A 25,877-nucleotide genomic window follows, 5' to 3' on the forward strand; every position below is an offset into this window, starting at 1 on the left:
GTTTAAACATACAGAATGGTGCTGTAGGCCTTCGTGGTCCATACCAATCTTTTTCAGTTCCACATTAGCATCCAGACAACACACTCTAGCCACCGTTAGAGGACCTCCAGCACGCTATGAAAACCTAGGTAGGTAGGATGTTGAAACTCCAAGCTTGCAAATGAGACCGAATCTTGCGCGTATATTTAACAAGCCCTTACCAATGTCAAGGGCGCCCCAGCATACTCCTAATACCCGACCCAAATATAAAGTCCCCAAGCACGCAAATGAGACTTGCATCATTCATTGTAGCTCGCAACCCCTTGCAAACGTTAGAGTCACGCTGCATCGATTTTTCTCTTGTTCGCATGTCTCATATATCATGTGACGTTTCATTGCTACAAGAGTTTCTTATCGTCATAGTCTTCTCAATCTCTAGGTATCCTTGTCTCTTCCAGCTTTCCCCGCCTATACAACTATATAGACCTCACAATTCCTCACCGCCATCGCCCTTCGGGCCCCCTGCTTCACTGACGAGTGGCGCAGCGGCAAGGAACCGGCCGAGGGTCGAAAAAACCCCTTGTGCGAGGGGTTTTTAGTAGGGCTTCAGCCCGAGTTTTTTGGTTCTGGGTTCGATTCGCACGGGTGTCAGTGATGAGTGAGGTTGTCTCTTTTTGCTAATCGACACGATATGATTAGGGTCTACTATACTCCTCACTTGAGCGAGGGCAGAGCGAGTTCATCACAATCAACACGTCAAATTCACTGTAGATCGAAGCATTGATCGATTGAAAGCTCTTCAAAAACGAGCATTCATCTATATCTATTACAATTCAATAACTCAGCTTTCTAAGAACCTGTCTATCCCTATCCTGAACCCAACTTAGAAAAAACGCCAACCCATCTAATTTACAGCACCAGAACTCCCCGCTCTCATTTCCGACAAAAGAAAAAACCACATGAAGATGTACAACCCCGCTCTCATTCCCAACAAAATAAACACATGAAGATGTTGTACACCACCCCAACCCCAACCCAAAGCTCACGGCTTACTCAACTGCTCCTTCCGGAACCACACAAAGAACCCCACACAAATACTCCCCTGGCACACAAGCGCCACCCAGAACCACGGCTTGTCCAGCCCCTGCAGCAGCCCCGCCGAGAAATCGGGAAACACATCCCCAGGCCCAACCTTATCCGGTGCAGTTGCTCTGGCTAGGATAGTCGCCACGGACCCGAGGACCTGCGCTGCGATGAGCGTGAAGGCTAAGTGGATGCGCGTCAACGTCTGCAGGAGGATCATGCCGAGCCCAACGCCTTGGACTGTATCGAGGAGCCCGAGCCAGAGCCATAGAGAACGGCCGAGGAGTGCGCTGGCGATTGGGGAGCCGGCCCAGGGGAGATAGAGGCCGATTCCTGAGACGCCCCAGAGCATCTGGAGCCAGCGAGGCGCGCCCAGACCAATGGCGAAGATGGGGAGGATCCAGGTGTGCGAAATGGAGAGGCGGGAGAAGATCCAGAGTAGCGCGGCCCAGAGGAAGACGAAGAAGAAGAGAATCAAGAGAATGATAGACCAGGCGGGCGCGTGGCGCGAGGCGAAGAGGTACGACCAATTGCGGCCATACGGCGCGGAGAGGAAGTAGTTCTGCACCACGACAGCGACAAAGAACCAGAGGATGATGTTGCGGCGGCCGAGGGATTTATAGAACGAGGGGACAGCCCCGGGCTCCTGGCGGTAGAAGTCTGGCAGGCCGAGGAAGAGGACTAGGCCGATGGCCCAGAGGAGGATAGCGATCGGGACGGTGATGACGGTGATGCGCCAGGTGGAGGTGAGGGCGGTGTTGGTCGTGAGAATGCCGGACGCGGTGGATTGCGTGAGGCGGCTGCCCCAGAACCAGAGCGCGACGACGTAGATCTGCTGCGTGCCTTGGATGACGCAGGCGCGGTAGACCCAGTCTTTAACGGGACTGCCGCCTTCATCGCCGAAGTTGAGCGCGAAGTAAAGAGATCCGCTGGAGGAGGCGGTGGCGTAGCAGCCTGTAGCGATATTTTGCAACCAGCCAGTGCCGGAAACGGAATGGGCGAAAGGAGCAACGCCGAGGAAGAGAAATGCCAGGCCGTAAAATACGAAAGGTAGAGAGAGGACGTAGATGGATTTGAGAGTGCGAAACACAAACCACCACATTATTGATGTCACCAGGTAGATCGTTGCCACGATGTAGAGCTTTTCGGCAGATTGACCGACTGTTCCTGTGAGTAGGTTGATCTGATACGAGTTTGCGGCGATGATCTGAGCAAAAGCCAGCAAGAAAGCGTAGATGGGCCAATCTCCGATTTTGATCGAGAGATACCTTGAAAATGTTAGCATACTTAAGTTCGAACACTCTTCCCGGAATTGGACATACTTTTTCAGACCAGTTGGTGGCTTGTAGTCTCTTCCGAGTAAGAATTCATCGTTGAAAGACTCCTCACTCATGACGCTAGGCGTCGGTGGCGCCGAGCTACCTGGTAGGCTAACGCTGCTCTCGAGATGTGCAGATACCGGATGGACGTACACAGAGCCCCGTAACTTGGCTTCTCGGAATCTTCCAAACCAGCGCTTTTCGGATTTCACGAGGAACTCTTCGATACACAGCTCGCTTTCCGAATTCTTGCCGTTCAGCTTTTCCAGACGTGACGAAAAAGCATTGTAGTACTCGCCTGTAGAGTCCGTGAAGAACGGGTCCACTTTCTGAAGCTTGAAATCTTGTCTTTCGCCGACGACAGAGTCAACGCTGAGCGGTGATGCAGAAGTAGGGCGGGAAGAATGAGCTGGCGGTGGCGGACGCAGGAAGTCTTCCGGACCTGGTGAAGTAGGTGTACTGGGCATTGCTGACAACGGAGACGGAACAGAGCTTCGAGTTCCACGCTTTTTGGATGCCGGCACTGATGTACCCTGTGCGGCTCTCAATTTGCGAATTTGTTCCAACTCTTTGTCGTCGAGGAGATACTCATCACCGATTCGGCGCATCTTATCGTCAGTCTCACAATCAGAATTGTATGGTGACGCATGGGCCGGAAGCTTAGATTCGGGTCGTCGCCTTTGCAACTTGCTGATTCCATGCCCCGGGCCAGATTTGACCCCAAGAGAAAGCTTATGGTGACTGAACAGGCTATCTCTGCCAGCTTGCCCCTCGCGAAGAGTATCGAGGATTCGGGAAAATGACACAGGACCTTCAAGCGAGACCGTAGATCCCAAATTATGTGTGAAGGGCGGTAAGGGTGGTGTAGCGGCGCCACTAGAGGAGCGAGGTTGGCCTCGTGTGGGAGAAGATGCCCGGGAAGATCCGCGAGATGAGGGTTTTGCTGCCTCGCGCTTGTGCATTTTGATTGACGTCGACTGCAGAATCTCCAAATCTTCCTTCCATTGCTCGACAGGAAAGCGTTGTATTGCAGACCTTGCGCGCATCATGGCTCGGGCGTCAGTCTTCGATGCCAGCGCAGCATCAAGGGCCATTCGGAATTGCTGTAGCAGATGCGATGCGCTGGTGCTTTCGACGGTGTACCACCATCCGGGCATGTTTCCCAGACCGCCGCTAGATAAAAAAGAAGTGTGAGAAGCGAATTGAGACGAAGATAGATTGATAGTGGGGAGGAGGAGGGGCAAGGGAGGTCGAATGTACTTACACTCTTGCTCCTACTCCGAGAGCACCTTTCCTACCGAATTCGACGGCTACCAATCCAAATGGCTCGTCTCGCGAAGGAATGAGGGCAAATTCTGCACCGCTGAAAATGTACGGTGGGAGGGCTGTGAACTCAGGCTTCGAATAAACGCGGCCCGGATAGAGCTCCATCATCTTACCCAGTTTCAATGCGGCAAATTTTCCATAAAGATCAATGACAGGACCGATGCAGATCAATTGGACATTTGGGTTTTCCTCGAGGACTTTAGGGAACGTATCAGCGATGAGATCGACGCCTTTCTGCAGTGACCAGCGACCGACGAACACGAAGAGTTCGGCATCTGGGTTCTGATCAAGACTGGCCCACTCCTGCGCTTGTCGTTTTAATTCTGCTCTGCCGTTCTCGAATTCGGTGTCGATGTGTATGTCTTCGTCTTTGGGCAGCTTCTTGTCCCATGCGGAGAGATCACTGGGATCTGGATTTGCGAGAGCTCCAATTTTGGAAAGACCCCAGAAGATTGGATACCGAGCGAACGCTCTTGTGCCGTATTTCTTGGACACTCCAACTGCGCCAAAGCCCTTTTGGTGGATGCGAAGATAGCTTGCTCCGGCATGGAGCAGATTAAATACCGATCCAAATTGAATATACTCGGATACTATGCTATAGTCTAGATCGAATACTTCACACACTTCCTGGCTTTCCTTGGGGGTCCTCATTGGCCAAAGACCCTGGAACTCGGCGTTGTGGAGAGATAGACAGCATGGAATGGTTTTCGGCAAGAGATACAGCGGCGCTGCTGCTCCATGGTAGTCGTTGATGTGGTAGAGATCGACGGGGAAGCGTTCGATGGTCTTTGCAATACATGAGTTCCACGCTGCGTAGTATATTGCGCTGTCGAGGTCGTCCATTCTGGCAGGGTAGGGCTCTGCCTTGCTTTGCTTCCTGAAAAGGGGAGAATCCAGAAGGACGTATGTTATGTTCTTCAGCGTGTGATACTGCACTTGCACTTCGTAGATGTTGCCTAATATCCTAACAGCCATCGGCTCAGCGGGTCGATCCGTGGGATAATCGACGCCGCCCACACAAGGAACCACCCAGATTAAATCTTGATGCTCAAGGTTCTTTCCCATCAACTGCGCCATCACTCCCAGTCCTCCTATCTTGATCTTAATAGCCCAATCCTCGATATCATACTCCATAGTGGCAATCAAGACGCAGCGTCTGCTGGGTGGCTTGGCTGGAGTCACGGTGCCTGATGGGTGAGACGGGGATCCAAAAGATATAGACAGAGGCCCAGGAGGTGTAACTGGGGTTCCAGGAGACCTGGAAGAGAGAATTTCAGAAAGTCTAGGACTGAATGCGTTACGTTTGAAAAGGCGTCTAGGCGGGGGCGCATTAACAGTCTCGCTAGATTTCATCGTTTCGTGTGTCCATCGCAACGCGGACGGGATGATGGATGCCTTCTCGGATGCACCAAATTCGTTGAACTTGACTCCATAGAACGACTGCATGTACAGCCAGACACCAAAGATAGCCGCCAAGACTGGGATAATCCAAAGAAGAAGAAAGAGAGTTAGTTGATACCATCTGTTCCCCACAGGTACGCGTTCGAAGCTCAAATTGCCATCGTCGAGGGAAAATGTATACGCCAAATACGGAGATGGCGGCGAGGTGGTGAAATTAACCACAACATCAGCGAGGGTATTAGGGGGCATTCGATCGAGTACGCCGTCTCCGTCTACATCCCCGTAGACACCGGTCGCATCGGGCTGGCCATTTGGATCTAGGCCCCATTGGTTGACTTGGAAATGATCGGGCCATTCTGACATGAAGTGGAATTGCCATCGACCGCCGTTCCCAAGCTCCATCTTGTTCTTCAATCCAGAATCGAAGCCAAATTGGTTAAATCTGCCGTGCGCGAAGAGATGGGGAAAGCGACGCGGTGGGTCATTCTCACGGTGGAGATCTGCGTGTTGGATGACGGCGCTACTACCTAGAAGCTTACTCCAGTACTGCGCGATGATATGCTGGTCGCTCCATTCTTGGGCCTTCGTTCCGGTCCAGTTTAGTTTCATGAGGGTGTCGTTTCCGCCGTTATATGGCATCCAGTCACTCCATGTAGACTCCCAATCCAATGAATATCGCCACAAATCAGCCCCGGCGGCTTTGTGCGAGATATAGAGAGTCTTGTTCTCTGGGAATTCGTGCAGAAGATTTCTCGTATAGTTAGCGACCCGGGGAAAGATCACTGGATTGTCCCATTGTCCAATTCGTAGCAAGAATCGATCTACAGAGCCGGTGGAGACTTGCGTCTTGGTGCGCGGTTTGTCCATAGTAACCTGGTGAATACCGTCTGACACGTTGTCGAGCGTACCTCTCCAGGTCCAGAGGGTAGGAATACCGCCAATGAAGTCAGATGTATTTTTGGCAGGGACCATCGTACAGTTGACGCTGTTTTTATCAAGTATTGGCACGGATTTATCCCTAGTCGTAGAATTGATGTAAAGAGAAGCAGTGACTTCATTGCAGTCCATTTCCTGGTTGAAATCAAACTCAATTTCGAGGGACTGTTGCTTGCCGGGGCCGTTGGTGGACGGCAGCCGATAATCGTGGCCAGGGAAGAACTCGGTGATCATCGGAGGAGCTTCCACGTGCTGGATTTTGGGCACATATGCCTTGAACTCGTATGCCTTCATCTCAAGTTGGCTGACACAACCACTGGAACTCTGTGATCCATCTTGCTCTACTGCTGATTCGCCCAAAACCAATTCATCGTAAGGGTAAAAAAGATTCTTGACGGTGGTTCCAGCATCAAAGGCAGACACTAGCGCTTTTTCTTGGCTTGTGCAGTCGAATTGGTAGTTGACGGTTGTGTTGTCGTTATGGTAAACGAACCAAATGGATTGGTTCCCCTTTCCCTTACCTGACAAGTCTTGAAATTCGGGCATGGTGGCCCGTAACACGCTCCATAACCCTGTCTCCGTTGCGACTCCATTGCTACCAGGCAGGAAGACGTCTTTTGTTTGATTCGAAAGAGCTTGTAGGAGATAGCCTGTTCTCAGTCAGTACTGTAAAACGATACCAAGAAGCGACCCTAGCCTACCATCGTTCAAAACCGGGTATGCGTTTCTCATAGAGTACATAGACTTGACAATATTGCGCACGGGATGTGCAGGATCCCGATGGTCCCAACTAACTCGCTCGTCTTCGCATCCACGGAGAGCCGAATCCAGAGGCATCTGGTAGTACTGAACACTTCCGAGCTTGTAGCATCCATGCGTTTGCCAAGCTGCGCTGGAACTGATGGGCTGCCTTCCGAAGATGTAATTGTCAGCAGTGTTGTCGAGAACATAGAATGCCTGTTCCTCGCCCCATGTGAGAAGAGGTATTCCAGGCATGTGAAGGACGGCGATGAACATTCCTAGGATCATTCTGGCGGTTCCGTCTCGAATGGAGGGCCATCTGAAAACGTCCTGGTTCGTGACGCCGAACATGTGCCTCGGATCAAAGACTCCCGTGTTTGGATTGACTAAATCGTTTGAAAGCATCATCGTATCCCAGGACTCTACCCAATTAAGGGGTGCATCATACCCAGCAGCGAGATTTCCATCCATACCGAGGAACCTGGTGAGACTGCGGTACGTAGTGTAGTGGAATGTGGCGGCATCGAGGGCATTTTTGCCCACGCCGCGGATGAAGTTGCTCGCATCGGATTTGTTGGTCATGGAAACAGCGTCGTTGAGTGTTTTCGCATATTGCTCAGGCTGCTTTCCACGCCCTAAGTAGATAGAACCAAATGTGTTACCGCCAGTGATCTCACCCGGGATGAAGAAGTTCTCTTTTCCCAGACGGTGCGCACATTGCCGTAGATGGTCGGCGAAATCTCCTTGAGCGTCGACGGTGACCTGAGTTGCTTTATCCATGCGAAAGCCGTCTATGTCGAGCATATTGATAGCGATGCATGAAAAGTGCTGTATCTTCTCGCGTACTGAAGGTTGCCATTCGCGAAGTCTATCCTGGACTGAGGCGAACTTTGAGAGCTGGCGCTGCCAATCTGGGAACACTCCAAAGGCCTCGGTGTCGCCGTACTGATCGAACTCGCTGTCATAACAACCAACCATATTGTCTGTAACATCACGACCGACACGTTCTCCGGTTTCGAGCCAGAATCCGGGATAACTGCAAGTCTTGTTGTACTCGTTCCCAAAAGAGAAGTCATGATAGATGCGGTCAGTTTTGTAAACGACCTTGTGCTCATTGAGGGTAAACGGCGTGGATTCGTTGAGGTAGCCGTCGAAGCCGATGAGGTCGCTCATGGTTGCCATTGTGTTATCCAACAACACGTACATGTCTCGCCGATGGATCTCGTCTATTACCCTGCGCCAGTTTTCAATAGTCCCGAAGTGAGGATCCAGGATAGTCAAATCCACGGGCTACGAGACGACCGTTAATTACAGTGTAGTGACCGGGAAAGCACACTCACCGAATAAGAGTCCGCTTGCCAGGGCAAATTGATGAAGGGCGACCCAGCAATGTACAGACCTTTAATGCCCATGCCTTGAATATAGTCGAGCGAGTCCAGTACACCGAGTATGTCGCCGCCGTGGCGGAGCTGCGTAGACATGACATCCTGTTCGAATAAGGTTCCGTTGAGGTTGTTGTTACGAGGGTCTCCATCCGTTAGCCTATCCAGGAAAAAAGCGTAGAAGGGAAATCGCCAATTGTCCGGAGATGGGGTGAAAGTGTGGTTCTCCCATTGTCCCCAGTAGTCGAGAGGACTGATAGCATCTTGGTTCTGATTAAGGTTGTAATCGGCAAAGGCAGGGTCGTATCGCAAACTAGCGGCTTTGACCACCAGGAAGGCGAAGAGAGCAAGTATCATATCGTCATAAGAGTTTGTTAAGGAACGTCAAGAAGAGAAAGTGAACAACGAGCATAGGGCAGAGCAATCCTCAACCGTTAGCAAATCGAGCGACTCAAGGCTTTTGTGCAAGCTCTTAGCACGGCATATTGACGAGCTGCAGGTGGCGTGTCGTAGCATAGCCATACTTCCCAATCCGTTCCGGGAGTCCGTCCGTGCGTAGGTTCGAGGTCAAGCAGACTAACGCTCAGACAGAGGTGCAGGTGCAGTGTTCGGCAGAAACGGCATTCAGGGTCCAGGCGCAAAGCTTCACAAAGGAGCCTTTTCGGCGCCAAGGTAGGGGGGCATTGTGGTACCCCAATGCACAACTCAACACTAGTGCCTGCTGAAAAGTTCGCGGAAGATGCGAAATCTGGACGACTCGTAAAGCTTTATCACGCACGCATGATGAATTGTGAGGGAGAAGAGAAGGGAACAACAAGAACGTTGCCTCTGGAAGAGTTGTGATATCATGCACCGTTGGTACCTACATCAGGATTGCGGGAAGCCGGCGCGGATGCCTCGTGCCCTGGCACCTGGGTTTCCCTGGTAGACTCACCTGAGACCGCATAGCATTTCGACTTGCCGTATGCGACTTTTGACGCCGCCGACGTTGAGGTTGACGCGGCGGAGTGATGGACTGCTGTGGCTTGCATGGTGGACATAACGCTGCGGCACCGAAGAAAAGGGCCAGACGACGTGATAGGCAGGCAGACGGCTCCGGACGGCTCCGGGAAGTCGGAAGGCAGCGTCAAGCCATGTGCGCAGAGCCTAGGGGCTATCGAGAATTGTGCACGCCCAGGGCTCAGAATAAGTTCGGCGCGAGTCTGCTCATTTGTACGCTGCTGCATCTAAGGTTAAGATAGCGTGCCACCGTGGGCGGCACGTGGGCGGCAGTGATCTTTAATCGTCCCGGGAGCGTGGGAGTCCGTGGGTCCGCTGCCAGCCTAGGGGCTACCCGTCCTTGAGCGACTTTCGAGACGCCATTCACATGGAAGCGCCAACCAGTAGCGTCCGGACGGCCGGGGGCCGTTCCGCCAGTTTCCTTTTGAGCGCCACACAATTTCCTGGTGTACTGATAGCACGCTGCTGGAAGCCCCTATCCGGAAATAGTATTACTCAACGCGCTCAAGGCGCCAGATAAGGTCTGAAATAGAATAAGGTGCCATGGTTGGAAAGGCCACTTCTATCGGAACCACGCGGGATCAAGCGAGAGAATCGGATTTCAAATAGATCCTCCGTCTAGCCTTTGCGTGGCTCATGCTCGGACGAGCCATGTCGACTTTTCCGGCGCAAGAGAGAAGCAGCCGCGGCGGGCTGTGTCGACCAATCTCATCGTTTGCGCAAAATCTTCGTAACTGCCGCCGCCGACCCGAGTCATTGATTCTCTGCAGCTTCCGCTGAGCGTTGCTTTGGTCTCGCTATGAAGGCTTCCCTTGCTTGTCTGTCCCGCACGGCGTGGGGGAACTGCCGATATTGATCCTGCCTCCATCCCGAAGGAACCCGACAAGAGCTGGCATTGCGCAAGGCTTGAGAGCTTGAGGGTGGAAAGGGAATTCTTCGCGACCGTACAAAATCAACACGGCACTTCGCCGCACTGTGAATCATGGCGGCGTACGATCCGCAGCTCTCTCCGGACTATTAGTATCATGAGTGCTTCGTTTCGAGGGCATCGACACGTTCGTAGTGCGAACGTAGGCCAAATCGCTTGAGACTGAGCATCATGCCGGTCGGAAACTCGGTAGCGAAGGGTCATGAAGTAATCGAATCCATCATATCACTCTCCGCTTGCCATTGTCGCTCATTTATCCAGCTCTTTTGATGCGATTCACAGGACACCCAAGCGATCGCCCGTATTCTGTCTTCGCCCTCCAGCCAAGCCTTCGTCCACCCAAGGCTTTGTCCAGCCCTACCCAGAGCCGCTTTTCACGGCTTTCATGACACGCGCACGGGTTCCCGCCGCTCGCATTGGTTTTGATGGCCGCTGTACGAAGTATAGCCCAGTGATGGAGCGTCGGTGGGTATGGGCAGGGGGATATCGGTGCTGGGTCGAAGGGAGCGGTGCGCGCGAGGCTGGGCATTCTCAACAGACACAGAGGCTTTGGCACATATGCGATGGCCAACAGTCATCGCCATCTAGGGGTGTTGAAGGTGATGAAGGGGTGAGTGTCGTCGCGATGGACGTTGAGATTGACGTGATGCTGAAGCGTGCCCAGGCGGGAGGCTGCGCTTGAGGCTGCGCTTGAGGCTGTGCGCCACGCGAACCTTCGGTTGGAAGAAATTGAGCTGAAGTTTTGTCCTCCTTGGCACAACCTCCGCGACGTCCCCACTATGCTGTTCTCCTCTCAGACGAGACCTCGTAAAAACAGTGCCATGATTCCAACTCGAATGACATGGTCTCTGTAGTATGACAAGGTAATCTGGCTGGTGGGGGCACATGTATGCTATCCCAGGACCTGCTAGTCGAGAAGTGAACCGATCTATACTCTGGGAACAGGCTAGGGCTGAGTAAGTAAGAGTCGAAGTTCCGTTCTGATGCTCTTTCTGTCTTTCTCCTCAGTCTCTATGTGTACGATCCTGCTTGGTGTCGTTTCTTTGTTTTACCATGCGCATCTCCAGTCTTGGCCTTCGTTGCCATCGATTCACAGAGCACCCGCGCTTTGGACAGTGTCTTGCCATAGATGTCTGTACACTTTCTTGCCACTGTCTGTGGGGCTCTAACGTACTAATAGAAATCGGGGGCAGCGGATACACTTCCAATCTGCGTACACCCTGTTGGCACTGTCTGAGGTAGCCTCGCGAGTTTACTAGTTGTCCATAATACCGAATTTCTCTCTTATTCGGAATGCTGAAAATACTATGAAGCTCCTCACGCAGCAGTAAGCGGGTGTACGGATTTCAATGGTGAGCCATTGGAATATGGCAACATGAATACCACGGCTTGCGATGACGAATGATGATTTCCTGAATATGTTGGCACCGTGGCAATGTCAGTGAGCTGGTAGAGTTTGAAAGAATTTAGGAGTGGTGAGACTGTGACTTACTCACGAGGTAAATTATGTGATACAATACTTAATGGATATCAAGAATGACGGCTCGAACTGGTATATACTTCAGAAGAATGTCGTCCCATTCAATGCCTGTATCAAAGCGCCAGTCGACTGAATGCGTGCCCGGGACGGCTACAAAATCATGACAGTCCACACCTCAGCCAGAACGCTTGAGCACAAGGACGGCGATTTCTTCCTTCCCAGTCCGCGTGGCTACTTGAGTATGGCCCAAAACTTCGCGGAAGCGTCTACCATGGCTGTCCTGGGTCCAATTAAACGCTGGAAGAAGACAAGCTGGGGTGTAACTACGACTACTGTTCTCTGCCGGCCAAGGCATGCCAGCTAAAGAAGACATTCTCAAATCCATTCTACAGGGCGCCTCGGAGGACGACTTCATCGCGAACACGGCGTGCAACGCTACCGCCATCTGTAAGATGTCTACTGACGGGGTTCATGGCTTTGCCGACGAACCCCAAGCAGGTGTCATCTCTGCAAATGGCACCATCTGCATCATTGCAGGTGGTAGCGCTGATCTATCAGACTACAACCAGCTCATCGTGGTCCGCCCGAACCTATCTTACAGCCTAGTTAGGACCGACGACTACAAAAACGCGGTGAAGAGGATCTTGGACCAGTGCATAATTTCAGGCCAACACTATGGTGGGTATTGGAAACGAGCGGACGGGCTGGATATCGAAACTTCCAGCAGCTTATACAGGCGCGTTCCTTGGATTCCCGATTGTGGTATAAATAGCGAAGACAATGTACCGCAATTGCCTGTTCCTTATCGGCCAGGGGGTGCTTAACGGCGTTCACCGCAAGCGTCTCGGCATGCCAGGCGTTGGGAATGTTGCTGTTCACATACGCGCGACCTTCTCGACGAGTTCAAGAACACGCAGGACGACCGTGTTAAATATGCAAAGGCACAAGTGGAATCGAAAGCAACGACATTGCGAAAGTCTGTGTAGCAACCTTCTGGTAATGCCTCGTTAGGGTATCCACCGTGTCCTAATCAATTGGCTATTCACCTCGGCCCGAGGGAGCGCTAGCTATCCGAACAAAGGAAGATCAGATGTTGTTGGTTGTGCTATGATCCTATTAGGAAGGAGGGGTGACCGCCAAGAATTACAATCCGAGTTCGCAATTCACTTTGTTCACTACGTCAACAGCAACCAAAACACACCTCTATTAAGCTCTTGTTCGCACCGGCGTCTTGTGCGGCACGGCTGGGCTTCGAAGCTGACCACTCAGTCAATCCAACAGCCCTTCCTGTGCTCTGCTTTCCGCCATTGGGCTCACCAAGGGCAAGACGGGGACGCGGCTCGCTACGACGGTGAAATCGGCTCGGATCGAAACCAGTCAGCGTGCTTAGGCGTTCAAGATGCCCTTTTCTACTGGCAAGGAGGACCTGCTCCAGCTGAACCGAGAGCAATTCGACTTCAACGTACAGTTCGAGCAGCTGTTCTTCTCCATCATACCGTCAGTGTTGTTCATCGTAACATCAGTATGGCGCACGCTTTCCCAAGCACGAAAGCCCTCCGTGGTGAATGCTCCGGTTTTCCAGCTCATTAAAGTGGTATTCTTTTCCCCAAAGTGTGCCGGGTATAGTCGAAACGCGCTGATCAAACTACTGCAGGGTGCTATCATAACCTATGTTGCGCTTGAACTCGCACTCCTCATCTTGGCTGCGGCTGGATTCTTCCGTGTGACCAGCATGTTTATTGCTGCATCTGCCCTCAAACTCGTGTCAGCTCTCCTAATGATAACGCTCAGCGCTGTTGACCACAGTAGAAGCCCGAGGCCGTCCGTGCTATTAAGTATCTACTTGTCTCTGACTCTTCTCCTAGACGCGGCTCAGGCTAGAACGCTGTTTCTGTCATCACTTGGCAAGCCCGAGCTTACCTACAGCAGCATATTCAGTGCTGCTATAGCCCTAAAAGCTGCAGTATTGCTGTTGGAAGCCAAAGAAAAGTCCCCATGGGTACGCTGGGACGAGAAAGAGCACAGTCCAGAGGAGACGAGTGGCATATTTTCCCTTGGCGTCTTCTTCTGGCTTAACAAGATGTTCCTCTTGGGAAACAGCAAAATCTTGACCGTTGAGGACCTGTACCCTCTCGACAGCGCCTTTGACGCCAAGACGCTCCACGACGAGTTCTCTAAGAACATAGATTACTCCAAACTGAGGGGCGATAAGTTTGGTCTGCCAAAGGTGCTCGTACGCACACTCAGAGTCCCTCTTCTAATTCCCATCCTCCCACGCCTCGCGATGCTGGGTTTCACCTTTTGTCAACCGCTTTTTATGGAAAAGCTTTTAGACTACCTATCCCAGCCTGAGCTCGACGCAAATGTCGGATATGGCCTTATCGGCGCCAGCATGTTGATTTACTCGGGAATTGCTATCTCCACGGCCTTATACTGGTACAGTAGAACCTGCGAAAGAACTATCACCAAGATCAGCTGCTTATGCATTAGTTTAGGTACTTCCACAACCGAGCGCGTACTATGACAAGATCGATACTAGTCACCGAGATCTTCATTAAAGCCACGAGGGCTCGAATCGGAATCGCCGATGACAGTGCTGCGCTGACTTTAATGAGCACAGACATGGAGCGAATTAGGATTGGCTTAAGGTCTCTGCATGAGATTTGGGCCGGCATGATACAGGCTGCTCTAGCTGCGTGGATGCTGTACAACCGACTTGGCGTGGTTTTCGTGGCACCCATCGGGATTGTTATAGTCTGCTTCACCGGCTTGGGGATCCTAATGAGCTTCACTGGGGACTCGCAGAGAGCCTGGATGGCAGGAGTCCAGAAGCGTGTTGGTCTGACGGCCACGGTCATCGCCAACATGAAGAACTTGAAGATATCTGGCCTCTCTGCTGCCGTCAGCAGCTTTGTGCAGAAGCTCCGCCTTGAGGAGCTAGCGGCGGGAGCCCGATTCCGCAAGGTATTCATCACTGCGGCCCTCTTTGGCTTCATTCCGCAGCTAATCAGCCCGCCACTAACCTTCGCATTTACTCAACAAACATTGGATGCCTCAACAATGTTCACGTGCCTTGCTTTCCTTGCGCTTTTGACCAACCCGCTGTTGCTGATCTTCGACTCCTCCCCCCAGCTCGTCTCTGGGCTGGCATGTTTGGGCCGAGTCCAGGCTTTCTTGGAGTGCGAGACTCGCCATGATTTTCGCCAAGTTCTTGCTGAAGTAAGGCATAATGCAGAAAAGGCCCCAGATGACACCGAATCTTCGTCTGATTCGGCATTGATCATCCGAAACGGAAATTTCGGTTGGGAAGCAGGCAAGTCCGTCTTGCGGAACGTAAATACTCGAATCTCCAAGTCCTCACTCACCGTTGTCGTCGGACCCGTTGGCTCCGGGAAATCTACGCTCTGCAAGGCACTACTTGGAGAGATACCTTTTAGCGAAGGTAGCGTGATTTCAAGTAGGTTCGCTCACATTGGATATTGCGAGCAAACGGCATTTCTCTTGAACGGGTCGATCAGAGACAACATCGTGGGATTCTCCCCTTTCAACAACGAGAGATATGCGGAAGTCATCGATGCTACGGCTTTGAGCTTCGACTTTACCACGCTCCCGCAAGGAGATCAAACAAATGTTGGATCTGATGGAATCACATTATCAGGGGGCCAGAAACACCGCGTTTCTCTCGCGCGAGCTCTGTATCTGCAGTCGGACTTGCTAGTTCTCGACGATATCTTCAGTGGGTTGGATGCGGATACCGAGGAACGGGTTTTTCAGCGAGTCTTCGTGCCAGGTGGACTACTCAGGCGACGACGCTCTACGGTCGTGTTGTGCACCCATAGCATCAAACACCTACCTGCAGCGGATCACATAATAGTACTCGGAGAGGGCACCGTTGCCGAGCAAGGTAGTTTTGGGGAACTGATGACCGGTCAAGGTTATGTTCAGCGTCTGAGATTAAAGGGTTTTCCAGATAGCGATGCTTCGTCCGAGACAACTACGTCAATGCGGAGCGTGCAGGGATCGAAGCAGCAACTACTCCATACGACAACGAACGGCGCAGTGCCTCTTGCGCCGGACACCGATAAATCGAGGCAAGTTGGCGATAAAACGGTATACAAGCATTACGTCAAGAGCATGGGTTTGTTGCCGGCAGCATTTAGTCTGCTCTTCGCCATTCTTTGGGGTTTTTTCACGAACTTTCCATCAATCTGTCAGTCAGCCTTGTCTTCGGACAGCAGAGTCCACACGACTTGGCCTTTCAATCAAGGCCATCAGAGCCCGTTATGGAATCCAGAATAATATGGACTAACATCTGTAGGGCTCACGTACTGGACTGACGACGTCTACTCGGAACATCCGGCGCACTCTTACGCTTACTACGCCCGGATATATGCTTTGTTCCAAGTATGCGCCCTGGTATCGCTGCTTCTCCTCGCCATAACGCTCTGGGTTGTCGTTATAAAACGAGCAGGTGCCAATATTCACCAGGAAGCCTTGCGAACTCTTATTCGAGCACCATTGAACTTCTTCACCAAGACGGATACTGGTGTCGTTACAAACCTATTTTCGCAGGACCTGAACCTCATAGACACGGAGCTACCAGAAGCAACGTTGAACGTTTTGTTTTGCGTAAGTCTGTTCTCATTAAAAATGACAGGGAGTTTGTAGTGACGTTTCCCTCTTTGGTAAAAGTATTTGAAGAAAACCATCCGGTAGTCTGACGCAGAATTCGCAGATCTTTCAAGTACTCGGGCAAGCGGCTGTCATGCTTACTTCGTCCGTGTGGTTGGCCATAGCCTATCCGCTCATCGGCGCTATAATGTATGTAGTGGGAAGGTTCTACCTGCGGACTTCCAGGCAGCTCAGATTTCTTGACCTTGAGGCTAAAAGCCCCTTATAGTAAGTTCACGTGGGCGCTTATTATGCGCTATACTAATCTGCCTTCGTCTAGCACACATTTCCTTGACACTGTTAAGGGCATCACAACTCTGAGAGCCTTCGGTGAGTAGTATGCAAAACAGAATCGACACCGAAAGCATGTCTAATAAGATACTTCGCGGCATCTCTGTTCAACACTTGGCGTCGCTGCTGACACTAGAGATGTGCAGGTTTCCTTCCCGACGATGTCCAAAAGAACGCTCGCTTGATTGATACTAGCCAACGACCGGCGTACCTCCTCCTCATGATTCAAGAGTGGCTCAACCTCGTTCTTGGCCTCGTAGTCATGCTCATAGCAGTGGTCCTGGTTACTCTTTCCGTCCGGCTTCACTCCAAGTCTGGTTTCGCCGGCGCTGCTTTGTACAGCCTCATTTCTCTCGGCGAAAACCTCACGGGCATGGTCCTACAATACACTAGGCTAGAAACCTCTATTGGAGCGATTGCCAGACTCAAAACGTTCAACGAAACCGTCAAGCCGGAGGACAGAGATGAAGAGGACATTGTTCCTCCCGAACAGTGGCCTCACGCGGGCGTGGTAGAATTGAAGGGTGTATCCGCAGCTTATGAGTAAGAGAAACATATCTCACGAAAACCACATCATCTAAAACAACGCTAACGCCCCGGTGTAGTGCGGAAGTCCAAATCGACGGCACACCCAACCTAGCTCTCCGCGACATCCACCTGACAATCGACTCGGGCGAAAAGGTAGCCATCTGCGGCCGCACTGGCAGCGGCAAATCCAGCCTCATCGCGCTGCTTCTCAAGCTCCTCGATCCCCTCTCCGAAACTGCAGGCAACGCGATTATCGACAACACGGAGCTCCGTCGCATCCACCGGCCCGCGCTACGCCAGCGCATCATCGCAGTGCCACAGGAAGCCGTGTTCTTGCCCGACAGCACTACCTTCCAGACCAACCTGGATCCGTCCGATGTCTCAGCGCCCGAGGAATGCCAAGCGGTTCTCGCGGCCGTCGGCCTGTGGGAGTTTGTTCTCGAGCGCGGCGGTCTGCACGCAGGAATGAGCTCGGGGACGCTCAGCGCCGGGCAGCGGCAACTCATCTCGGTTGGGCGCGCGCTGCTTCGACGTCGCATCCGGGCGCGGAATCTAGAGCGTATGGGTATATCTGCAGACAGCGGTATCTTGTTGTTGGATGAGGTGAGCTCGAGCGTAGATCACGAGACGGAACGTGTGATTCAGGAGATCATCAGGACGGAATTCAAAGACTACACGGTTATAGCGGTGAGCCATCGGTTGGACATGATTATGGACTTTGATACAGTCGTTGTCATGGACTCGGGAGCGGTAGTGGAGGTTGGGAATCCCGCGGTGTTGGCTGGGGAAGCGGGGACGAGGTTTGGGGATTTGGTGAGGGCTGGGGCTAAGGAGAAATCAAGGTGAGCTTAGTCTACCGCTGGATTATCTTAGTGGTTGCATATTTGGGAAGTTGTTCTAGCCTATTCTAGGCTATCTGAAGTTGGGGCACTTATAAAGTATCAAGCCATATACGTATAAGTATTACGATTCGTAGATTTTATAACCTGTGAGCTCTTAACCGTAAAGTAGAGAGAGGGGTGACGCGGAGAAAGGGGTTGGCAATCACGGGCACGTTGTGGCGAGAGTCAAACAATATATTCTTACGACCATCTGGAACCTCTCCATTTCGGTCTCTTTTGTACCTACCCGGTCGCTGGTCGGAGCGGGTTAACTGCTATTATGCGATTACCCGATGGAAGACGCACGGCTGACCAGCACGTCGTCGAAGCTGGCAGTAGGAATTACTATGGGGTCATCGAAAAGGGAAGACGGAGCTCGATTTTAGAGGGCTGGGGTTTGTCGTTGGGGTTTGTCGAGTTATTCATGCATTGGAGAGAGGCGTTGAGAACCCAAAAGCTTAGATAATGAGCTTCGGTGTAAAAAAAGCTTTTTCGAGGCGTAGAAGCTTAGGACTACAGTCCAACTTTCTGACGTTGTAGGTTCAGAGCGCCCTACTCATTCACGTTCTGGAGAGTTCTCATGTAATTAGTTGTAGCTTAGTTAGCTGCTGCTGCGTGTACCAGATCGCTCTGCTCGGTATATCTAATCCATCGATTTACCTTTTGCTCATGCTGTCACATGGTGGACTACCGACTTATGATACACCTAGAGTAACGTTAAGGTCCGAAAAGTTCATACCCAGTAACCCCTCCCCACAAACCCATGAATGTTTGACGACGCCCAGGCTCCCTTCCCTGGAGGAGAAGAAGGTGCCATAATTCCCCAGAGCCCGATACTGAATGTCAAGATGTCAATCGACATAAATATACTCTCTCAATAACTTCCGCGGACCGATGTCTTGCTATGACCAAAGACCTAGCTTGGAAAGGCGATAGTGACTCAGGGTCCTACCCTTCTTACGTCGATATAGTCCTTGAAAACTAGCTGCTTCCACAAAATGTGGTTCAGCCGGATGGAATATCGATTAATGGCTTCGAATGAAAGTCTGAAAAGCCTTCCAAGAATCCAAAGCAGTAGAAGGCGAATAAATAGCACGAAGTAGCAAGCTGACGCTGAGATCAAAAATACCTGACACAATTATTCATACGTTGTCGCTCCTGTCGGGGATGAAGTCTCGGCCTTTGATGACTGGTGCTCGTCCGGTAAGGTCTTATCCTTAGTTTCCTCGTGCTCAAGAGGTAAAGGAGAGCTAAGACCACGAGTGTAAGCAGTTTATTCCCTCTCACGCAGTGACCTATCCTTTCACCCTGCCGGAAGGCCAAGATGTGTACTGGCGCTGCCCTCCCTTTTCTAACTTCTTTGAGCAACAACTTTGACGTTCGAAGTCCGAGAGAGTTAGCTTTGGTCGGATTCTCCTCATATAACCGAATATTATGTTTCATTTCCTCGATGAACTGTTCATCGACTCTTTCTCCCCAAATCTGCATCCGGCTCGGGATGATGTTATAATTGATGTTATGATCGACGCCCACAAGATCGCACCATTCGTTGGCCTCCAGAGGGTCCAATACCGGGAAGTATTGCAGGGTGCGATCAGCTGCAAGCGCTCGCAAGACTATCTGCCTCGCTTCCAGGAGGGTCTGACCAGTGTCTTTACTGGCAGGTTTCGCCATCAGAGTTTCCACCCAACGCAGCTCTGCCCCGACCGCCAGGGTTGCACGTTCTTTGTCCACGTCGACTACTCTGGATTGCCATCCCTCTGTTCCTGCACTGGAGCTATTGCGGATTTTGGTGAAGAGATGCTCTACTTCCGAGGGGTCTGCACCTGCGGCCACACGGTCTAGGATGCGAAGTCGTGCGTCGACAGCAGATTTCACCCGAGGGCCGAGGCGCTGTGTAGAAGGATTGGGAGATTTAGGGGGGGTGGGATTCGAGCTGAAGAATCAAGATCGATTAGACAGGTGCTGAGGGTGTATAACAAGGAGGCTGACGCCCGTTACAGCGTAGAGTATCGTACCTTCGCGGAGAGCTACGAGGGGCCCCATTTGACCATTAAGGCCATCTTTTCTCCTCCTTGGCGTTGCATATCTTCATACCAGAGCGCGTGAGTATACGTAGGGGAATGCTCGAGGTATGGGTGCGACACGAAGCCATCGTGTTGCGAGGTAGAGGCGCGGAACTCCGGCCATTGCATACGCAGAATGAGAGAAGCAAAGGAGAGGACGGCCAGGCAGGAACCCTCAAGGATGAAGTCCCAATACCAAGTCCCGCAGCATTGTAGCTGCTATGTGGAACTGCTGGGAGAGTAGATGGTGTCGATGTGAGGTTGAGGATGAAGCTGGGAGTTGGACCACTGAAAGGTCCCTGGATTGAATTGCCGCGGTCACGTGAGATTAGTTCTCAACGGACCCCAACGTCAGATGTATCACCTCAGATAGAATATACGATCTAGATGATGGGTTCTTAAGCCCGAGTAGGCAAAACACTCACGGTGTCACGTGCTGATCAAATGGGACGCGACTCCAGCTTCCCCTCATCGGACCGACTCTCGATATATGGCTAGCGGATTCGAAGATAACGAGTGGACCCATCTCTAGCACCACTACAACATGCGCCCCCTCGTCTCGCCCACACACAGCGCCAACACCAATGGATCATGAGGAATCGCAGTCGGATAGCTCGCGACCAGCCAAGAGGGCCCGCACCCTAGCTTGCAAAAGATGCCGCCACCGAAAGCAGAAGTGCGATGAGAGCCGGCCATGTAGGAACTGCAGGAAGTCTGGAGAAGAGTGCGTCGCCACCGAGCCCGCCCCCAGAGGCCATGCTGAAGGCGAGTATATTCGAGCCTTGGAGGAGCGCATTGCGGAGCTGGAAGCTCTGGATCCGCAGCAGAGTCTTGATCATATTCAGAGACGGTCATCCCTTTTGAACAATGCAAGAGCACAACTGGCCGACCACCAGAGCCGGCCTTCAGCTAGCACCTTGGAACGGCCAGAGTCGAATGGCATAGCTGGTCCAGCGCCATCAGAGGTCGTCTCCGAATCGCCAGGCGACTTCCACGCTGCTGTTTCCCCAGCCTCGACCGCCCGGAGTGCTGCGAATACCCGGGTATCGAACATGTCTAATGAAGCCCAATTGCGGCATGTTTCGAACCTCGGTCTTGACGATGATTCCGATCTGGACCACCTTATTCTAGGACTCGTCACATCACCTGCTGCGTCAAGGGACGACGCGGCATTTGCGGACTCTCCAAATTTTCACCACGCATCGTCCACCAAGTCCGGCTTTCTACCACACAGTCTAGTGGCTCAGCTCCCATTAGAGGTAGAGGAGCTTTTGCTAGATGCGTACCACGAGCGAGCTCAAGCACAGTATCCCTTTTTCCACTGGGACACGTTCCTCTTTTGGCATTCTACTTGGAAGACATGTCCACCCAGCGATTATGGGCGTCAAGCATGGAAAGGTTTCTTCGTCAATATGGTATACGCAACTGCCCTACTTCTGATACCTCGGGTGGGAAAATTCGACTCTCAGATCTTCTACCGACAAGGCGTCACTCTCCTGCCTTCCGTACTTAGACAAGGCGATCATATCTTGCAGATTCAAGCATACCTGGTCATGGCCATGCATGCATTGCACAGAAGCTCTACGGATCGTATTATGTCTCTTTCCTCAACCGTAATCCGTTATTGCGTACAAGCGCAGTTTCATCTCGCGGAAATGGAGCCAGAACCGATCAACGCGACTATCCACCTAGAGAACCAGCTGCGGCGGCGGACCTTTTGGTGCGCTTACAAGCTCGATCGGTTGGCCGCGTTTTCTTTTGACCTTCCCCCTTCAATCCCCGACAGCACAATCACAACAAAGGTCTATGCGAACGTAGAGGACTCGGATCTTCTGCAGCTTGCAGCTGCCACACCCGTAGACGTAGATATACCGGATAGCCTAGGATATACCTGTGTCTCGCCATCTCTGCACATCATTCAATGCAGGCGAATCCAGTCAGAGATACTGGGCTTCACCCTCCACTGGAACTATGCCACGCAATTCGAGTCCTCCCCGGAATGGCGGATACGGATCCTTACTGAACTTAACAATTGGAAGTCTCAAGTCCAGACTTTCTCAGATTCCAGATCCAAAGGATACACCAGTCAGAGGTGGCTTGCCATGATCTATCACTATACACTGGTCATGCTTTATCGACCCACCAAGCAAAATGTGATTGGTCCGGCGGGGGACTTTGCGGTACAGGCTTCTAGTCAAGCTTGCCTCATGTTCCGAAAAACGCAAATGGACCGGCAGATTGCTCAACGTATGTCTTTGCCCCTTCCAATGTATATCTGACTATGCTAATCTCCTGGCAGCTTGGCTTGGAGTAAGTTCTCACAACCTCGACGAGGCATAGTCTCTAACCTTGATTCAGCTACTCGTGCAATTTCAAGCGGGCATAACTCTTTTGTACTGCTTTTGGGCAACCCCACCTCAGTATCGGACGGAGAATTATGATTCCCCCGATGTATCTGATGCACTACGAGCGTGTTCCAACATTCTCGCAATCATGGCCGATCGCTGGCCGAAGGCAGACTGTCTGCGAGATGTCTTTGAACTGCTAGCACGAGAAATACCTCTGTAAGCAGCCATTCTCACTTGCTATCCGCGAACTTGCTAATCTCGTTCTCCAGCGTCGATCGCCCTAGCAGACCACCAGTGCGGATATCGGACAAATCAGCCACAAAGCTGCGGCAAGCTCTTCCCGATGTACGCCGTCTCATTGTGCATCGGATTGTCATGCGAATGATTGAGGAAATGATCGAGGACGACTTTCCACGACCAAAAAGCACCCCGCTCCAAACTGTATCCTCCATACCTGGGCCCCGAGAGTCAGCCATGAGGGAAAGTATCATGCCGACGCCTCAGTTGAGCCGTCCGCCGCCGTCTCCGCCACCTACGCATATGACGTTCGAAATGCCGTTCTCGGCGCCGCAGTTCTACAGTATTGATGGGGCCAATGCCTTCGATGCCGAGATGCCTTCGTTTCCAGGCATCTTTGATTACGATTCATGGACTTGAGCAATCCCCAAAAATATAGGCTTAAACTACGCAAAAAAGTTTACATCTGGCTACTCTAAGTGTCCTTCTTATCCCCATCGCCCTTGAGACGCAGTCGTAAATCGTGGTCCGACGCTTACAGTCTTCAAGTTTTAGGGAATCTCGGTCATTTACTTCTATTTCTATTTGCATATACCCGAATCAAGCCATTCCAATCAATGCCTCTTAATGTTTGGCGCACTCCCTTTCTCGACTATCTCTTCGCCGGCCACAGTCTCAAAGAACGCGTCTGCCAGGTATCCACCGCAGTAGCTCAACTTCTCGAACCCATCCGTCATCGGCTTCGTCGCCAAAGCCGGCGTTTGCACTGTCTGGATATAGCCCGCGATACCTTCCTCAGCAAACAGCTTGCCAAACTGTTCTGTCAAGAGATTCAACCCTTGCAGACTCCAGATGGGCTGTACCTGCCACACTACACCCATCTTTGCCAGGTCGAGATGCAGCGTTTTGACTGCGGACTCTGAGAAGCCGGCCTTCCCGTAGTCATAATCACCCGTGTACCCGAATGCAAAAAGTCGATCTGGGAAGACTTTGCGGACCTCGGTATGGAACTCGACGATATCCTTCCAAATGGGCGAGTCCATGCGTGCCCACGTAACATCTCCGAGCGGTGCAGCAGCAATCGCACGTTCGATGATTGTCTTAACTGTAGGCTGGAACATGTACTGGCCAATGTACGACCGCGGCAGCTCCCAGTCAAAGAAAATATCCTTGCCGAGAACCTTCGACGCGATCTCCCGGCGGGATGCGATCGAAGGACTCGCTTTTGACAACTCCAGCTTGTATGTCTTGAACTGATCTTCCAAGGCTTGCGCTTTGACGGCATCGTCGAAGGTGAGAAGACCAGCAGATGCTTTCCATGCACTGCGCACGACTTTGAGGTCCTCTCCAACAGCCTGCGCATCAGCAAGCACGTCCTTAAGTGGCCGTACTTGCCGAGTAGCGCCAAGAACGTATTCGTGGTCGCGTGCATCTACGACACTGGAGATGAACTCGGAGTGGTCGATGTCACAGCGGCACAGAAGAAGCGTATCGGCACTATTCATACCAGTCAGCCCCATATCAACTTTGCACTTCGGACCAGAGCTTACCCCATAACATCAAACTGCATCCGCACCGCCTTTAACCGATCCAAGTACTCGGATGTAGGCACTACCGTCCGTCCCTACAGGTTCAAGGTTAGCCCCAAAGCTCGATAACATCATCCTAGCCCTATCTGGGAAGCCTACCTGCCCAACCGTAAACTTCTTCATCCCAATCGCCAAATCATCCAAATGGATCATCGCTACTCCACTCTCCACAAATTCTTTCGCCATCTTCATTGTGCTCGTCAGGTTCCCGAAACCCATGTCGCCGTCCGCGACAATCGGCGCCAGGTAGTCCCAGTTCTCTAACCCCGCACGCTCGGATACGGGATGTCGCATCCGGTACTGGCGCTGTCGCTGGTCGTGCCACAACTGCGACGAGAAGACCTTCTTCACGACTTTGGGGACCGTGTCCCATGGGTAGTCGCACGCGTCCATGCCCGGGAAGGACACCTCGCTGAAGCCGCAGAGGGCGCCGGAGACGTAAACGCTTTGTTGGTGCTTGGCCATTTGGGAGACCACGACTGGGTCGGTGGTGCCGAAGGTCAACTCGCACGTCCCAGCGACATTGTGGGCGTTGAGTTGGTTCCACAGCTTTCGACCTTGGGCGCTTGAGGCGTAGGATTGCGGGATGGTGTTGCGGAGGGCGGCGATTGTGCGGGCGGTGTATGGGCTTTAATTTCACGTCAGTAAAAAAGAATCGTGTAGGGGGAGATGGAACATGCCGTTTCAAATGCGGCCGCTCACTCCACTGCTTCTCGATCGCCTTCACCTCTTCCTCGAACGCCGCCTGTTCTTGCTCTACTGAGATGTTTAGTTTTGGCATCGTGGTATCTGTAGCTTGGGTTCCAGAGTCCGTTGTTCTGAATATGGTAGATGTGAGCTTGGAGAGCATTGAACTGTTCGAGCAATGAGGGGATGGTGGGCCGACGAGGTGATGAGGGGTGAGTGAGGGACACCTGCTACTGTGGTATTTTGATATTCGCTATTTGCTAGGTATCTTTGCGCAGTAGCCCCACCATTCTCCATTATTTTCCAATCTCAACGCGTCGCTGCATCCGTGGTCGCGTTGTTAGAATCCGCGATAGCACCCCGAGCTCCATCGGACTCGCGAGTCCGAGAGGGGTGGAGTAGGGCCGATTGGGTCGACCGGGACCCTGGACTTGGGACCGACCCTTGGATCTCGTGGCGAGCCATGCGGGACGGGAGAGATGCCGAAGATTACGACGGCGTTTGGGGTCCTTGGAGGGTGAGATATGGCTAAGTGAGGTAGGCAGGGTGCCTCACAGTCTAGCAGGATACCGTTCCGCAGCTCATCTCTCCTGCCATCGACATGTTTCCTTAAACACGCTTTAGGGTTTAGGAAGGGATGTTTGCATCGTAGTGTTCAACATGCAGTTGTTCTTACAAAGGTAGCTCTATCGCTCGCTACTACTATTTCTACCGCCTTCTTGAAAGACGTAAGCAACATGTAAAACCCACCGGAATGGAGCTTGTTTAGTGGTTCAAGCAGCTTCAGCAAACCCTTGATATGTCTTGTTGTGATGGGAACTGCATTTATAGCTTTCTGGTCACATTTAGTCGTTCTGATTTAGCTCTCACTTTTCCATTCAACGGCTAGCTTCTCTAAGCCCGACAAATCCTAACGTACTCCACAAGCGAGCGGCCCACCCAAGCGAGTGGCCCACCTCATCACCGGAACGCGCTCCGTTAACTTTCAACCACCATGCCTCAACA

General features: G+C 52.1%; 5 protein-coding genes across 5 annotated transcripts; 3 read left to right on the forward strand and 2 right to left on the reverse strand.

The window, feature by feature from the left end:
* Positions 1 to 786: 786 nt before the first annotated feature.
* Positions 787 to 8,524, reverse strand: BDZ99DRAFT_451542 (alpha-1,3-glucan synthase Ags2; the record flags this gene model as incomplete). The annotated part of the gene is made up of 6 exons (XM_033718216.1): positions 787 to 2,330; positions 2,385 to 3,554; positions 3,646 to 4,866; positions 4,966 to 6,694; positions 6,746 to 8,075; positions 8,126 to 8,524. The coding sequence occupies 6 exons, from the start codon at positions 8,522 to 8,524 to the stop codon at positions 1,022 to 1,024; spliced, it is 7,158 nt and encodes a 2,385-aa protein (XP_033571959.1). The 3' UTR covers positions 787 to 1,021.
* A 3,556-nt stretch (positions 8,525 to 12,080) lies between these two features.
* Positions 12,081 to 12,320, forward strand: BDZ99DRAFT_362921 (uncharacterized protein; the record flags this gene model as incomplete). The annotated part of the gene is made up of 1 exon (XM_033714703.1): positions 12,081 to 12,320. A coding segment is annotated over one exon (240 nt), but the record flags the coding sequence as incomplete, so codon positions are not given.
* A 653-nt stretch (positions 12,321 to 12,973) lies between these two features.
* BDZ99DRAFT_397241 (uncharacterized protein) lies at positions 12,974 to 17,910 on the forward strand (the record flags this gene model as incomplete). Its single annotated transcript, XM_033716042.1, has 8 exons — positions 12,974 to 13,168; positions 13,229 to 14,010; positions 14,070 to 15,784; positions 15,893 to 16,203; positions 16,310 to 16,473; positions 16,526 to 16,575; positions 16,683 to 17,079; positions 17,142 to 17,910. 8 exons carry the CDS (start codon positions 12,974 to 12,976, stop codon positions 17,908 to 17,910), a joined length of 4,383 nt encoding a protein of 1,460 aa, XP_033571961.1.
* Positions 17,911 to 20,545: 2,635 nt separating this feature from the next.
* On the forward strand, positions 20,546 to 23,113 carry BDZ99DRAFT_544078 (uncharacterized protein). Its single transcript, XM_033726810.1, has 5 exons — positions 20,546 to 21,164; positions 21,246 to 22,258; positions 22,311 to 22,321; positions 22,370 to 22,575; positions 22,629 to 23,113. Exons 1-5 carry the CDS (start codon positions 20,596 to 20,598, stop codon positions 23,014 to 23,016), a joined length of 2,187 nt encoding a protein of 728 aa, XP_033571962.1. The 5' UTR covers positions 20,546 to 20,595; the 3' UTR covers positions 23,017 to 23,113.
* Positions 23,114 to 23,210: 97 nt separating this feature from the next.
* Positions 23,211 to 24,966, reverse strand: BDZ99DRAFT_491033 (Phosphoenolpyruvate/pyruvate domain-containing protein; the record flags this gene model as incomplete). Its single annotated transcript, XM_033723082.1, has 4 exons — positions 23,211 to 24,093; positions 24,147 to 24,220; positions 24,285 to 24,813; positions 24,866 to 24,966. 4 exons carry the CDS (start codon positions 24,964 to 24,966, stop codon positions 23,211 to 23,213), a joined length of 1,587 nt encoding a protein of 528 aa, XP_033571963.1.
* Positions 24,967 to 25,877: the final 911 nt, after the last annotated feature.

The sequence above is a fragment of the Mytilinidion resinicola genome (assembly GCF_010093595.1).
Source record: "Mytilinidion resinicola strain CBS 304.34 unplaced genomic scaffold BDZ99scaffold_20, whole genome shotgun sequence".
NCBI classification, from domain to species: domain Eukaryota; kingdom Fungi; phylum Ascomycota; class Dothideomycetes; order Mytilinidiales; family Mytilinidiaceae; genus Mytilinidion; species Mytilinidion resinicola.